This window comes from Onychostruthus taczanowskii, unplaced genomic scaffold (assembly GCF_017590055.1).
Source record: "Onychostruthus taczanowskii isolate IOZ18803 unplaced genomic scaffold, ASM1759005v1 scaffold6, whole genome shotgun sequence".
Lineage (NCBI taxonomy): Eukaryota > Metazoa > Chordata > Aves > Passeriformes > Passeridae > Onychostruthus > Onychostruthus taczanowskii.
In genome coordinates this window covers 11,433,554-11,448,467 of record NW_024503679.1, presented here as the reverse complement: position 1 = coordinate 11,448,467, position 14,914 = coordinate 11,433,554, and the positions used below count along the sequence as shown (strand labels likewise).

Genomic DNA, 14,914 nt, shown 5'->3' with positions numbered 1-14,914 from the left:
GGGGACGTGAGGAGAATGGCAAGGGAGCTGCAGGCAGGTGTTGGTAGGTTCCCAGCCATCTCACGAGCCTGGTCCCCCTCCCTGTCCCCCGCTGGCTTGTGCCTGAGGCTTGGGCTGAGGCATGGGGCAGGAATGGGGAAGGGGAGAGGATGGAGGGGAAGAGCACTGGGATATGCTGACCCCACAGAATGCCCAGCGGGGTTGCAGGCATGTTCTCAGCTGTGTGCATCCTGTAGCCTTTCCCCCACGAGGAGAGCGAGGATCCAACTCTGCTCACTAAAAGTTTACACCGGGGACCAATTTGGCCTTGGTGCAGACAGCTGAGGGCAGGGGAACAACCCCATGGCCACTAACCAACCCCATGGCCACTAACAGCCACAAGGGTGGGGAGGAATGGGGCTGTTCCTCCAAAGTGACGCCTGCACTGGGCGCCCTGGGTGAGCAGCACTCCTGTCTCACACACTGGAGTGGGTTGGGGATAACTCAGGACCCGGTCCCCGGGACCCGCCCTGGACTCCCAGGCAGAGCTGCTTTGGTCCTGCTGCTCTCCCAGCACTGGCAGAGGGCTGGGGCAGAGCAGGGCTGGGGCAGGACCTGCAGCCTGCGGGAGGGCGGCTGCTCCCCCGTGTGTGTTTTACCCGTAGGTGCCACAATCCTTTGACTGTGTGTTCGAAAGCCTTGAGTCTATACATTTAAGAATCAGCAAATTAGAAAAATTGTCCTGAAATGTTGGAGGGAGGAAAAAGGCAGGAAGGCAGAAAGGGATGAGGAGGGACTAAGAGGATGGGGTTGGTAAAAGAGAGTTCATCCAGGGGCACTGCCCTGGCTTTGTGCCCATCACCTGCGGGCTGGCAAGGAGGGAGGGAGGCAAGGACGAAAAGGGAGGACTGATTTCACACATTCAGTGCATATCATACAACCAGGGCAAGGCTTTCTTCCTGCAGCTCCTACCCAGGATGGCATTGCTGCCATAGCCAGCCTAGAGCCCTGCCCAGCTGCCCGAACCATACTCACAGCAGGGTTGCATTTCACTGCTTGATTGCTCGGGGGAAAGATACCTTCTCCTTTCTTTCTATCTTTTTTTTTTTTCAATTATATATATATATTTTTAAGTACTTTTTCTCCCTTTTTTGTTTCTTTTTTTTTTTTTTTTTTTTTTTTTTTTTTTTTTTTTTTTCTATATTGCTACAATTTTTTTTTTTTTTAAATTTTTTTTCTCTTTTTTTTTTTTTTTTTTTTTTTTTTTTTTTTTTTTTTTTTTTTTTACATATAGTCTCACAATTTTCTGTAACAGCAGCTTCTTTCTGTATTGGTGTGGAAGTTATATAGAGAGATATCTATAAATATATATAAGCCAAACTGCCTTACAGGTTGTTCTGTGGGATTTTTGTTGATTTGCTTTCTGTTTTGCTTTTTTTTTGTTTTCAGTGTTGTATGTGTAGCAGGCACTTGAGTTTATATGAAGATGTTTGCTTGGGAGCTGAGGGGAAAAGGGTTTGGGAGGGGGAGAGGGAAGGAAGGACAGGAGGAAGGAGCAGGGACTTCCAATAAGAGGCCACTGCTAGCCAAGGATGTCCAGGTAGATTGGTGTGGCCTTGCCCAGAGCATGGAGGATCTTGTAGATCTCCTTGATGTTGAGCCGTTGCTGAGGTTCCCTCTGCCAGCAGCCCAACATGATGTCGTAAACCTCCTTGGGGCAGACTCGGGGCCTCTCCAAAACTCGGCCTTGGGTAATGCACTCAATGACCTGAAAGAAAGAAAGAAAGAAAGAAAGAAAGAAAGAAAGAAAGAAAGAAAGAAAGAAAGAAAGAAAGAAAGAAAGAAAGAAAGAAAAGAAACATTGATCACCAGCTGGGCAGTTTATGGAGGATGTCCTGTGCCTGATACTACTTGGCTGATGTGGTACCATCTAGTCAATGGGAGCATTGAGAAACCAAATCTCAGATCTGCACATCCTCAATGATCACCTGTTTGTTGCTAATGATTATTTTACCATGAAAAGTTTGTCTCCAGCTGCAGTTTTTCAGATCCCAAAAACCTTCCCCGTCTGACACCTACCTACCTCAATGCACTCTCCAAAGAAGAGGTCACAAGCAAATGAAATAGGTTTTAATTTATTATGTCAGTTTTTCCCGCTAAATGAAGAATGAAAAAAGTCTTAAAATCCCTGAAGTACAGTAATATTTTGCACAGCTGAAATGATATTTTTCTTGTCTGAAAACCAAGAGTCCGTTCCATTGCAAAGCCCAGGAGAGTTTTATAAGGATGAGTTCAGAGCATCTTTTTCTACATACTTCTCCTCATTCTGACATAGAAAAGCAACTAAAATAATGAAATTTCATGTCAAATCACATCTGTGAAGGAGAAAAAAAAAATTTACAGTGTTATCACTGTCTTCTGGGTCAGATTGGTGCTGCTAATGAGAAAAATGTGAGGTCCTGGATAACAGTAAAGTCTCTTCGGAGGGATGCCATTGGAAAGGACTCCCCTAAGGGTCTCTTTGTGTATTGTTTACTGGAGGAATGAATGAAAAGAAAAGGGAAATATGAGTTTCCAGAGAGCTGCTATTAGTGCCTGGCCTCCTTGGTTGGGGTTGATGAGTCCCAGCATTGCAGCATGCAAGCGGCCTGCCACGCTCTGCAGATAAACACCAGTCCCAGGCAGTGTGTGCAGGGAAGCCACCCAGCAAGAGGTGTTTAGAGTTTATCATTTATGAGTAGCAATGATCCCACCACGCAGCTCAAGGGATACTTATCACTGTGCTGTTTGCATATAAATACAGAGGGGAGAGATTAGGACTCGCTGAAAGCAATGAGAGCAAGACACAGCATGAAGAGAAGCCTGCATTGCCACAGAGCTGCTGGATGCTCTCTGTGGGGAGGAGGTGAGTTATGGTTCCTGCCAAGACATCCTGGACATGCACAGGAGCCCTGTGCTGGGCTCTTTCTCTCCAGGGTGAAGGAAAGGCATAGAGAGAAGGTAACGGACTGGTTGAGTGGTGCCCTGCTTCATTCCTCTGCTCAGAGACGGTTTTTCCCAGCCTTGGAAAAACCTGTTGAAAATGCTGTGGGGGTATGAGGCCATGCAGGTGGCACAGGAGGGAGTGGACATCCCAGCCTTGCCAACACCAACACCCAGCAGGGGCGATGCTCAGCCAGCCTGGTGCTTGCTCCTGGTCCAGTCCTGGCAGCCAGGAGCTTGGCACAGGCTCACTGACCTGTCCCTCCATGGGCTCTGCCTCTCCATCTAGCTCTGGCACTGCATCTGGGCTGCCACAGGGACTTGCTCTGATGCCACAGCATCCAGGAGCTGGTGGAGGTGTCAATCCTCTGCAGCCACATAGGTTCTGCCCATCCCTCCACAAGCTGTGAAAAATGAGACTGATGGGAGATAATGTGGCTCCCTCCCACAGGAGTATTCCACCAGGATACTGTGGTCAGCAGGCAGAAAGAAGTGGAAACACCAACAGGTAAGGGAAGGATCATATTTTATCCCAGAAATGGTAGCAAACAAAGACACCCTCGAAATTAAGGGTAGCTGTTTTCAGCCCTACTGCCCTGCAAAGGAAACTGAGGCAGAATGAACGGGCAAAGCTGAGCTGTCACACTCCTGTTGTGTGCTTGTTGCCCATGTTCAAGCTCCATGTGCTCATTTGTGTGTGTTTGTATTTGCCCTCACAGGGAAATGCAAGAGCAGCTCATTAAATAGCGTGACAAATAACTTCTGTCGCTGTCGATTCCATTGTTTGTGCCTCTAAAATGTTTGCGTGTGCTACTTTGGGATGTACAGTCAGGCCCCATTGAGCACACGAATGGGCAAGTATTAGAGCTGTAAAGCAACACCTTGGATTTGCCATCTCTGCAACTCACTTAATTAAGGGATCTGTATCCAGAAAGCAGAAAATGCACATTTTTCATTACAAAAGGTGAAATTTCTGAAATCCATTAGATACACAGTAGGATAAAAATGTTCAAGGTTCCCACACACTGCTATGTCAAAGCATCTTTTTCCTCTTCTATAATACCTCCTGCTATTCCAAGCAAAAATTTTCCAATGCATTTCTGCTGATGTGCCTCAAACCTCAGCAGTGACGCCCTGCTAATCCCAGCCAGCCTTCCCTCAACGTTTTTACAGGGCAGTCCTGTCCTGGTGGGCTGCAACTTTTGCTAGTCAAAGAAATAATAAGGGCAAACAATCTCCATGGGTTCCACCCTCAGTGAACTGGGGCAAACCATATAATAGATATCCCAATGGCAAAAACCCCAAGGAAATGTGCCACATGAGATATGTCAGGCTTAAAACAATTTCTCACAAACTGGAGCCAGCAGTGAGCTTTAGCTGCAAAAGGAGGAACCAGGGAAATTCAAGGCACGACTTAGATCCCAGCAGTAATTTGGGTATCCCCAGTTCTGGCAGCACCCCAAGAGTTTATAAGATATGTAAGATACGTCAGGAACTTAGCAGCAAGGGGCTGAGGATTAGCCAGTACATGGCTTTGGCAGAGCTCTTTGATTCCTGCAGGCCTCAGTTTTCCCAGCTCTTAAACTGAGATAATGACACTTATCCTATGGCTTCACCATGGGAGTGCCAAGGAGGGGACCATCCATGTACAAATTTTGTTGCAAACAACCTGGAAAGGAGAGACGGCAAAAAATACAGTTTTCATCTGAGGTGTCTCAGCACTGTTGTACCTCTGTGTTTGAGAGCTGGAACCAGGGCTGCTTCCCATATGTGAAAATCTCCCAGAGGATCACCCCGAAGCTCCAGACGTCACTCTCTGTGGTGAATTTCCTGTACATGATGCTCTCTGGAGGCATCCAGCGGATAGGCAGCATGGTGTGTCCTCCAACCTGGGTGAGGACAAAAGCACAGGGAAATCTCAGCGGTGACAGTCCTGAGGAAGGGCTCATAGAATTAGATCAAGCTCCTGGTCCTGTGCAGGACACCCCAATAATCACACAAATGTACCTGAGAGCATTGTCCAAAAGCTCCTTGAGCTCTGCCAGGCTTGGAGCTGTGAGCACTTCCCTGTGGAGCCTGTTCCAATGCCTGAGCAACCCTTGTCATGTCAGCCCTGACATGACTTGCACAAAATCAGGGCCTCCCTGTGAACTACAGCACCAAGGAGCTGTTCCAAAAAGCTGGGCTGGCTCCTGCCCCCCCCCCCCCCCCCACCACTCCTGGGTTTACCCACCAATCCCACCTGGTTAACATGATGCATAGGGAGTGAAATGTATCAAGAGGAATTACATCCTCTCCGCCCAAATTGGGCTGGTAAAGCAATCAAATGCAAAATGCCAAGAACATACTCCAGCCCCACAGTCTGGTGAACCTGGACACAGAGCAAGAATGGTCAGCAAAGCATTTCAGGGCCTCAGTACTCTGAGGCACGCACCAGAGATACAGCATGAGGGCTGTTCCTCTCCAGAACGCTTCTCTAAAAGCCATGCACAGGCATCTGTGCATCACCTAATTGCATGAAAGCTTTTGCACTCACAAAACTGTGCTACAGGCCTTTTCAGAGACTGCTTTCCATACGTAAATGACTGCAGGACCACACTGCAAAAGGTGGTCTGTAGGTAAAGAACAGGCTCTTACAGGCAGGGATATGCCCATCACTTAATGGAGGAGGGAAAGCCAACCCCTTTGGAGAGTTTGGAACTGGGTGTATAAAATTGGGGTATGCCAAGCCAGGGAAAGGCACTTCCTCAGGAAAGAGTCAGCCCTCCTGTAAGGCACATGAATCCAGCAGGCACACAGGAGGCTTGCAGGATGCATGCAAACAGTTCCAAAGAAAATGGATTTACCTTCAGATTCACTAGAGATTCCTAAACAAGTTTCTTTGAGCAGGACAAGTTTTTCTCTGTGCTGTCTTTCTGCACAAGAAGCTCGATCTGTGGGGAAACAGCTAATTGCTACGACCAACCAGCGCTGGAAGCAGCAGGGCTGCAAATCTCCACACTTTTTTCTGCTGAGGGTAAAGTGTCCGAGGCTTTAGCAGCGATGAGAAAAGTGCTTTTGTGGAGCTGCTTGGAAGATGCTTGTCTCATTAGGGACACCAAAAAAGCAATGCTAATAACTTTGTAGCACTGCAGCTGAATCAAACAGGCAGAAATCTTTCTGGTCCTACAAAGGATGAGGGGAGACAGTGTCTGCTGTCTAGGATTCCAGCATATGTGTGCCTATTCCAAGTAATGAGATTGTTGTGCTCGCTTGGACGAAAACATTTTTTCTACAAACAAAAGCTCTCCTCTGAGCTGCCAGTTTTTCCACAGGTTTCTTTGACTGATTAATGCAGAACTAGTGTGGGGAAGGGTCAGTACAGGGACATTGCAGTGCTTGGAAGCAAGAAGGAGGTGTGTTGGAATAGGGTGTGAAAGGGGTAGGATGCTCTGCTGGCTTTCTGCATGGAGGGGTTCAGATTTCTCTGGGGTTTGGCAGAATTTAAACTCAGGCTTGCAGAGTTGTACTCAGAGGGCTGCAGACCAGCCCTTTCCCTTACTCTGAAACAGACCCTCCCTCAAAAAAGAAGATTTTTAAAAGTCTAAGGAAGATCTTTTTTTTCCTAAGTGCAGACGCTTGAGGATAAAAAGCTCATTGCAGCTCCACACCTCCTGTTTTGAGGTGGCTTGGCTGGTGTGTTCTCAGCTTGCTGCTCTGAACTCCCAAGAATGTTCTGCTGTAATGGAAATGGAAATATGCTTTTCTTTGTTTGTTCCTTCAAAACCCTGGCTGCAAATTTAGCTCTTCCCTACAATCCCAGTTTTTACATCTTGCTTCCCCTTCTTGCAAAGGGCTCTGAGGAAACATTATAAGCAGAATAGGACATACATCAAACCTGATTGTTGCAAAAACTGTTTTGTGCTAATGCTTATTTTATTCTCCTTTAAGCAGCACTAACTCTTCAGTTTTCCAGCAATCTCAAAATTATTACTTGCTGAAAAGCTCTCTACGTTTGCAATATCCTGAACCTTGCAGGATCATTTGTGATTACAGGTAGTGCAACACACTGAGCACAGTTAACTCCCTTTTGGAGAGGTCTTAGAGCAGTTCAGAATGTGTGAACCAGGCCCTCAGCTTACACAGACAGTATCACAGCAGCACTGCTCGAAAGGGAGGGTCCTGATTTACACCACTCAAGGATCTGGCCCTGGAAACAGAGCAGAGAAGTACTGCCATCTCAGTTCTAATAAGCTAAAATAAAGTCAAGATCTTTGGTCTCCTCTAGACACACCCTGGTGAAGATCTGCCAGCAAAATGACATACACAGTCAAGAGTTGTCCCAAGGATGTGACAACACAGCCTTGGCTTAGCTCATAGGTTGAAGGTTAGGAACAGCCAAAGCATTCCTCCCAGCCATGTGAGACACAGCTTTTACTATAAATTGATCTCATAATAATTAATAATCACATTAATTTGGGGAAGAAAATTCAAACAAGCAATGCCCAGAAATTTGTGGGTCCCAAAACCCAGCCCAGCTATGCTCAGAGATGAGGTGCTCCTTGCAGAGGCATCCTTTGCATCTCAAACAGGGTGCCACATTTTTGAGAGCAAAGATTAAGCCTTGCACTTACCAGCCATAAGCAGAACAGGCATCAATTAAACTCTACCATAAACCCACTCCAATGTCTAACCCAGCACATAAGGCTGACTATTACACTTTAAAGAATTGCCTTTACTGCCCCTCACTGCTTCCCTTGCAAACTGATTAGGATTAAAATTCCCATTTCACAGATGAGAAAACAGATGCAGGAAGGCAGGAGAAGGCCCTGCTCCGAAGCTGTGCAGTAAGTGAACACCAAATCCTCCTGGCCTGCAGTCAGCCATACCCTGTTATTTGATGATGCAGCAAAATGATTTAGAGCTGAGCACAGAGGGATTGTGCTAGTGATGCCACAGGAAGCAGAGTGTGTCCAGGGTGGCAGAAATCTTTTGCATAGCATGTAGTGATTGTGAGCTGTGTTCTGCCACTGTAGACTGGCACGTGATTCCCTCAGCTACACACTTGTTTTACAGGACCAGCCATTGCCAGAAGCATAAAACCAAAATGATGCTATTAAATCAGGCTGAAAAAATGGGTGCTGTTTTCTTCTTTTGCAAAGCCAGCTTACAAGGCACAGCCTTGGCTTTGGCAAGAATCATTACCATGCCTTTAGGGAGAAGGTGAAAGTTTATTTCAGCCTCTGCTTGCTCAGAGCTGGGTCTAGCAGAACCAGAAATAAGTGACCATGCAGGACTGGTGTTTGTTAAGAGCATGCTTCTTTCTGGGATTTCTCTGAATCAGCCATGTCAACTTCTGACACCATCTTCTCCATTTGGGAGCTAGGGCAGGGAGAGCCCTGCTAACAGGTAGCCTCACCTTCCCCAAGGGTAAAATGTCCTGAAACAGTGGCATTACAACATCTCCCCAGGACACACTCCCTAGCCTGGAAGAGGGCTCTGCTTGCAAGCAAATAAGACAAGTAAATCCTCTTCTGCTCCTTTCTTAAATCCTATGATGCTGCCAAGCTTGCCCTTTTGCCTTGTTATTTTAATGCTTCACAGATCTGCAGACTGGCCTCTTTATCCCATTGCCATGGCTGTCTAGCTTTGTTTGACATTTTTAGCTAACTTTCTCTCCCTAGATCAACTCCCCATGCCCACACTGACACGTTATTCCCACTGCTCTGCTCTTTCTGTTCACAATGCTATCCTGGTAATAAATAGAGCAATCAGTGCACATCCTCTGAGCAGCCAAAGTTTTCTTCCTCTCCATTTCAAGATCACAGTATCACCTACTCGATTCCATCCCTTTCTAGTGGATGCTCCCAAGGGCATGACCTGATCCACAGCCCCGTGTTTCTGATACTCCAGGGCACCTGGCCCTTGCTCTGGAGCCTCATTACACATCCAAGCCCTTGGACTTCCAAGATATCCAGCCCCTCCCTCTGAGCAGCTTATTGCTGGATTAGATATGAACCTCAGGGAGCTGGGGGAGGTTCATGAAAGGCCAGCATTAATGGCCATTAGGGAGAGAGATAATTACTTAATGCTAGTACAGCACTTTGAGGATGTAAAGCTATATAAGTGCTATGTACAAGTAGTATTATAAGGCTTGAGGTTTGTCTGCTACCAAGGAAGGCTGGTGTCTGGGGGAAAAGTTCTCCTTGTCCCAGCTTTCTGAATGACATCCAGCTGATTAGGAAAGGAAAAGATGACATGTTATCCCCTGGTGAGTCTGACAGTACAGCAGCAGGTAGTGGAGCAGCAGTGTTCAGCAAAGACTGTGCAATAAATCCACAGTTTGGGCCACCAGCAGAGATAACCTGAAAATCAAAATCAGAGTAGGGCTGAAAAACCCTCATGCAAATTTAGGACTGGTGGGAATAAAGATACTTGCACATTAAAGGAGATTTTGGTAGGAAGCACTGTTTTCCCCCTTCCCAGCTCACATATCAGGACTGTAGTCCAAAGCAGCATTCAAAGGGGAACTACTGAGACATCTTTTCTACACCCACACCTGGAAGGCACCTCCATGGATCTCAGCTCAGAATGGGATTTGTCTCCAGCACACTCTTAGCATGTGTCTTATTTTTCTTTTTGAGCAGTTTCCTTTGCAATGTTGAAATAAAAACCAAACCAAACAAACAAACCCAAATAAAACAAAGAAACAAACAACAAAAAAACCCAGTGCTTTTGTTTTCCCTGATCATTTGACATTTGCTTTCCAAGGTCATTTGACACCTTTCCTCCTGCTTCTGGCACACTTGATGGAGGTTTTGCTGCTGCCTTGGGAAGATCACAAGAACCACTGTAGTTGTCTTTGTAATGTGCAGCATTATTTGAACTTCCTATTTTTGTGCGGGAAGCAGACATTTGAGTTTGTACAGAATCACATTGCAGTAGTGGAGACCTTGGCACCATTCCTCTCCAGGAAATTCCACTCAACCTAGTGATAAGACACACATTCTCTGATTGCCATCTCTGTTCCTGCTGCTGTAGGTAGGGGTGACCTGGGATCTTTCCTTGCAGGCCTGGATGCCATCCCAGCCTGGACCACACCAAATCTTATGTCCTTTAGAGCTCAGCTCTAGGAGTTGGGTGATCCAGCTCTGAGCCTTCCCCAGCAGGCAGCTGTAAGTCCCCATCAGGACATGCTGATGATTCCTGCTGCAGGCAGGATGTGTTGTTAATTCATCAGCTCTGGACAGCCTTGTATGAATAAGAGCCACAGGTGGCTCTCAGGGTCATCTGAGAGGATGTAACAAAAAAAAAAAAAAAAGAAAAAGGCAATGAAAGCAAGAAGGAGGAAAAGCTGCTCTGTTTGGCTATGTTGAGCTCTTGGAGAACAACAAACAAAACTGATGTAGATTGTGCCTTTGTGAGTCAATGTTTGTCAGTTCAGGTTGGGGCACAAGGAGATGACTTCTCAGGGTGATGCAAAGAGCAGCACATGCTGCTGGCTGAGGATCCAGCAGGAGACACTCCTTCCTTGCCTTCAGCCTGGATCCAGCGGCACTGAGAAATTCTTCAGAAGTGTCAGTATTTTGCCTCTGTGAGTCCTGACAGATTCCTGGGCACCTTTTACAAAGCAGAGGGATTAACTCTGACATGCCAGACAGAGCTGAGCTTTGCTGAACCTTAGCTGTCCCCACTTCATAGTTTCAACTGTCACCTTAGTAGGCTCTTAAGTACCCAAGTTTAGATCAGAGTTTGCTGAATTTAACTGCAAATTATGACTGGATGATTCCCAAGTGCTTCATCTGTAATTTCCTTTCAGCTTATCCAGGAAGAAAGGTCCTAGCTATATCTGAGACTGCACCATTGCCAGAATTACCCGGGCCTCCAAAAACCCCCAAGGTGTTCTCCTGATGGAAAGGCATCGTGTGCTGCACCAGCCCACGGGCTGAGCCTCCTGTAAGTGACTCAAAAGCCATCACAGCCCTGTCCTTGCCTTCACCTCCGTGTCTTTGCAGTCACTGCTGTCATAGCCAGTGCTGAAGGGGAGATTAAACAGCCAGCAAACAACAAAAAGCTTCCATCAAACTTTTCAACTTACTTGGCTGTGTCCTCAGAGTGTTCCACTCTCCGGGAATAGCAGATGTGATCCTCTCACAATTCTCACAGGCTACTCCAACCACCTCCTGCATTGCAGCTCTGGCAGTGCCACAGCAAAAGGCTGGCTGCCTGCCTCCCTGCATGCCAGCAACCAAAGGCATCTCACAGCAGTTTTCCAGGGATTTTTGAGATATAAAGAATGCACAAAGCAACCTGGAGCTATTTCTCCTACTTGCATGGAGCTGTGCTGGCTGTCCCAGTCGTGCCCAAGGAAAGGGACATGCTGGTTGCCGGCTGCTAGAGGTGAGAAGGTTGGATTTACCCAGAGAGAACATGGGAAAAGGAACCAAATGTCCCTGCCACGAGGTGATGTAAGGAGCCAGATGGACTTGTTCAGGAGCAGGAAACATTGACCAGGCAGGGTTAATGTGAAACCGAGAAAGGGGTGAGAGCTTCCTGCTGTCAGTAGGACTGTTTGGCAAGGGACTGTTTGTTCCCCCTAGATGCACATACTGTGTTTAAACATGAGTCTAAAAATAAAACCTGCCATTGACATTGTTTTTCCTTACTTCATTTAACAATCTAGTTGCTTTATGACCTGTAATTCCAAATCACATTGAATCAAGCAGTGTAATTTGCAAGCAGGGACAGCAACCTTTCCCCCCCTACCCCTCATCTCTGCTCTACTGAGTGTGTTTTAATCCCACGGTTTTCAGCATTCCTAATGAGCCATTAACAAGCTGCCAATTACTTATGCAAATGAGGGAGGGCAGACATGGAGGGGTGGCTGTAGCTAGAGGTAAATTCTTCTACCTCAGAATGGTCTGAGATAAATCACTGCTGCTCTAAGAGCTGCCTGTGCCCAAGAGTCCTCTCAGCCATATTACCTACTGTCTAAAAATGCCAGAGGTAATGCAGAAGATGGTTAAGACAAGGGAAACAGAGGAGAAATTGCACATATATTTTTAATTATGTTTGCCAATAATCTGCTTGGTGTGCACCTTACTACAACTCACTCTTCACCTTTTCTTTCCAACACTCAAAGCAGCTGCACTCACTGCTTGGAAGCAGCTGCACAATCAGCCTGCAGAGGAATGGCCAGTTCCATGTTCATCTGAGTAAAAGCTCCAGAAGCCATGATCTCCAACACCAGGACATGAACTGTGAGAAACCCCACCCAAGCCTTATTCAGCTGGGGGGTTGTGGGAGCAGAGAGGTTGTACTTTGAACCTGTAGTAAGGAGGTCAGCAAGAGCACCACCAGCTCCTAGCAGGTTATAAACCCTTCTCCTAATGATTTCTGTCTTCCTAGCTGGAGGAGAGATGACCAAACTTATTCCCTGGGCCACCTACTGAGAGGCTTCTGGTGGCCCAGAATGACAGAAGCCCACACTGGGAACTGAGAGCAAAGTTGTAGTGCTTTGGAAGGATTCTCTGATCAGCTCCCCAGGAGATCCTGGAGTTCCCTGCTCAGCTGTGGGTGGGCATGGGGCAGCTGTGGACCTGTGTGTGCCAGAGGTGGCCTCTGAAGTCCTCTGCATCACAGACACAACACGATGGGCACACATCACAATCAGTGAAAAGCTACCTTTCTTATGATCACTGCCCAGATAACAGCAGAGGCTGGGAATGCCACTAAATCTAATCAAACTACAGCCTCCAGCTAGTTTGTCAGGCACCTTACAGATTTACCAGCTGTCTCCACAAGGCTGGAGACCCTTCCATCAGAACACACTTTCTTAGGACAGGCCTGCTCAGAGACCTGTGATACCCATGAGACAATGCAGGTCTCTGCTGGGTCCAGCTTTAAAGGGGATTGGAGTCTGCAAAGACTGCTTGTGTCAACAGAAGCTGTCCATGAATGATCTGCATTATCATTTCCCTGGTAATGCTACAAGAGGTGTTAAATAGCTTGAAAGTTAATCGGATAGAAGACAAGTTAAACCATCATGATGCAAGAAACACATCCATCAGGATTCTGTTCTTTTGGCAATGAAGAGAATGAAAATCAACCAGTTTCTGGCTTTGGGAAGGAGGAAAAATATTTGCCCAATAAATCTTAACCTAGTGGTATAAAAGCCAAGTCTGAAAATGGCCTGAGAAATGTAGCTTAGGAAAAAGCAGCAATAAAAACCTGCATGTGTGATCACTCCATGCTGAAATGCTTTCAGAGGGGTATCTCATCATCTCCTTTCCATCACATCTCTCCCTCTGTCCTGCCAGTGCCTCCCCTCTGGGTTACCAACAGCACTTGTCTTTGTCTGCAGCCAAAGCCATTCCTGACTGAGGACTACACAAGATGTAGATAAGGCTCCATTACTTCTGGATACTGGATAATCAGTTCAACTGCCTTAGCATTAATCATGATAATATTCAAAATTCATTAGGCGAGATTGTTTGGAAATCTATTTCTTGTTAATGTCAGATTCGCTGAGCATTGGCCCGGCAGCATGCAGACAGAAAACTGATACAAGCAAGGGCATGCTACCTCTCTATGGAAGCATTCCCTTTTTTTTTTTATGTGTAGCTAGACTGCGATGTGGCAGCTCCTGCCTGGTTTGTGTTTCATGAATCTTGTCAAGAGCAGTAGAACACCATGAGCACACCATGCTGCCACTGTGTTGATCAATGGACAGCTACAAAAATATATAGCTGCATATGTAGCATAGAGATAATAATATATACAACAAATACTGTGGAGTTTTTAAGGGGGAAGGCTAGACATTCAGATCTGCATCCACAAATCTTAATTATTTTGTATCTAAAACGTGGGCAAGCAACCCAAAAACTTCTATGTACAAGCATGGTATGGAGGTACAAAAATAGAAAGTATTTTAAAAATTAAAAACTGTTCTTTTCTTGCCTGAAAACTTACAGCACTTTAGAATAAGCATGGGGCATAACTGTTTTACCAAGATGAAAATCTTTCAGGAATAAAATAGCTGGATCATTTCTTGTAGCCAGTTTTGTGTACCAGTTGAGGATTCCTCCAAAGAGTGCATTTCCTAATGGTCTATTTGGCCCATTTAGGCATTTTGGATATTACTGCTTTCCTTCAGGTGTGGGTTCTCACCCTCTAGTTGAACAGTGGTTCCTCAGCAGGGAAACACCACAGAAATACAGACCAACGTCAGAAGATACATAGGCTTTCTCTCCTAATGAAGGCAGTGCAGGCACAGATGGCAACTCAGATAAACACGCAGAAAGCTGTGTTAGAATAAAGATCTCATCATCGGAGGCTGCGGTGTCACACCTACTAATGATGTGATTAAACCCATCAGCGCCGGTGGGAAAGCTGTGCCAGCTCTGGCACCGCGGAATGAAACTGCATTTCACAGCAGGGCAAACCCCAGCCTGCACCCCCCACCCTCCATCAGTCACAGCGCTGCAGAGACACGCTGGGGATAGGGATGTTCTTGGCTAAACTTCCTGAGACCTAAACTAGGGGAAGTTGCCAAAGACATCTCTTTTCTGTGCCTGCCTCAAGCACCCCTGCCCAAAGCTGGTGTGGCAAGCAGGGGAGAGGCTGCAGATGGTGACAACAGCTCAAAAGGGACAGGAACAGGAGAGGACAGTGACAGCACCTGTCTGAGCACCGCTGTCATGGAGGAGCAGCAGTGGCACCAGGAAGGAAAAGAAATAAAAAGCCAAAATGGTGACGTGCAAATGGTAAGGTTGGGGTTGGGCTGTAGAGTTCTGCTGCAAAACAAGCTAAATTTTAAACATTTGAAGGAATCAAGCTTTGCATTCTCTTCTCTATTTTTCCAGCTAAGACTTTCTGTGCATTGAAGTTCCCTCCATTCTCTGTCAAGTTGTCTGGATGCCCTTGAGTAGGACAGAGCTACTGCAGTCTCATGCATTTCAACCACTGAGTTAAA

The 14,914-nt window shown here is 46.5% G+C and overlaps 1 protein-coding gene across 2 annotated transcripts in view; it reads right to left on the bottom strand.

Moving 5' to 3' along the window:
• Positions 1 to 1,271: 1,271 nt before the first annotated feature.
• NTRK3 (neurotrophic receptor tyrosine kinase 3) overlaps positions 1,272 to 14,914 on the bottom strand; it is a 203,381-nt gene continuing 189,738 nt past the window's right edge. For both annotated transcript variants that reach the window (XM_041418936.1, XM_041418937.1), the window contains 2 exons: positions 4,692 to 4,850; positions 1,272 to 1,747 (listed from right to left, as the gene is read on the bottom strand). In XM_041418936.1, coding sequence (XP_041274870.1) covers positions 1,562 to 1,747; positions 4,692 to 4,850 — 345 coding nt within the window. In that variant the 3' untranslated portion in view covers positions 1,272 to 1,561. The remainder of the gene's footprint in view (positions 1,748 to 4,691; positions 4,851 to 14,914) is intronic.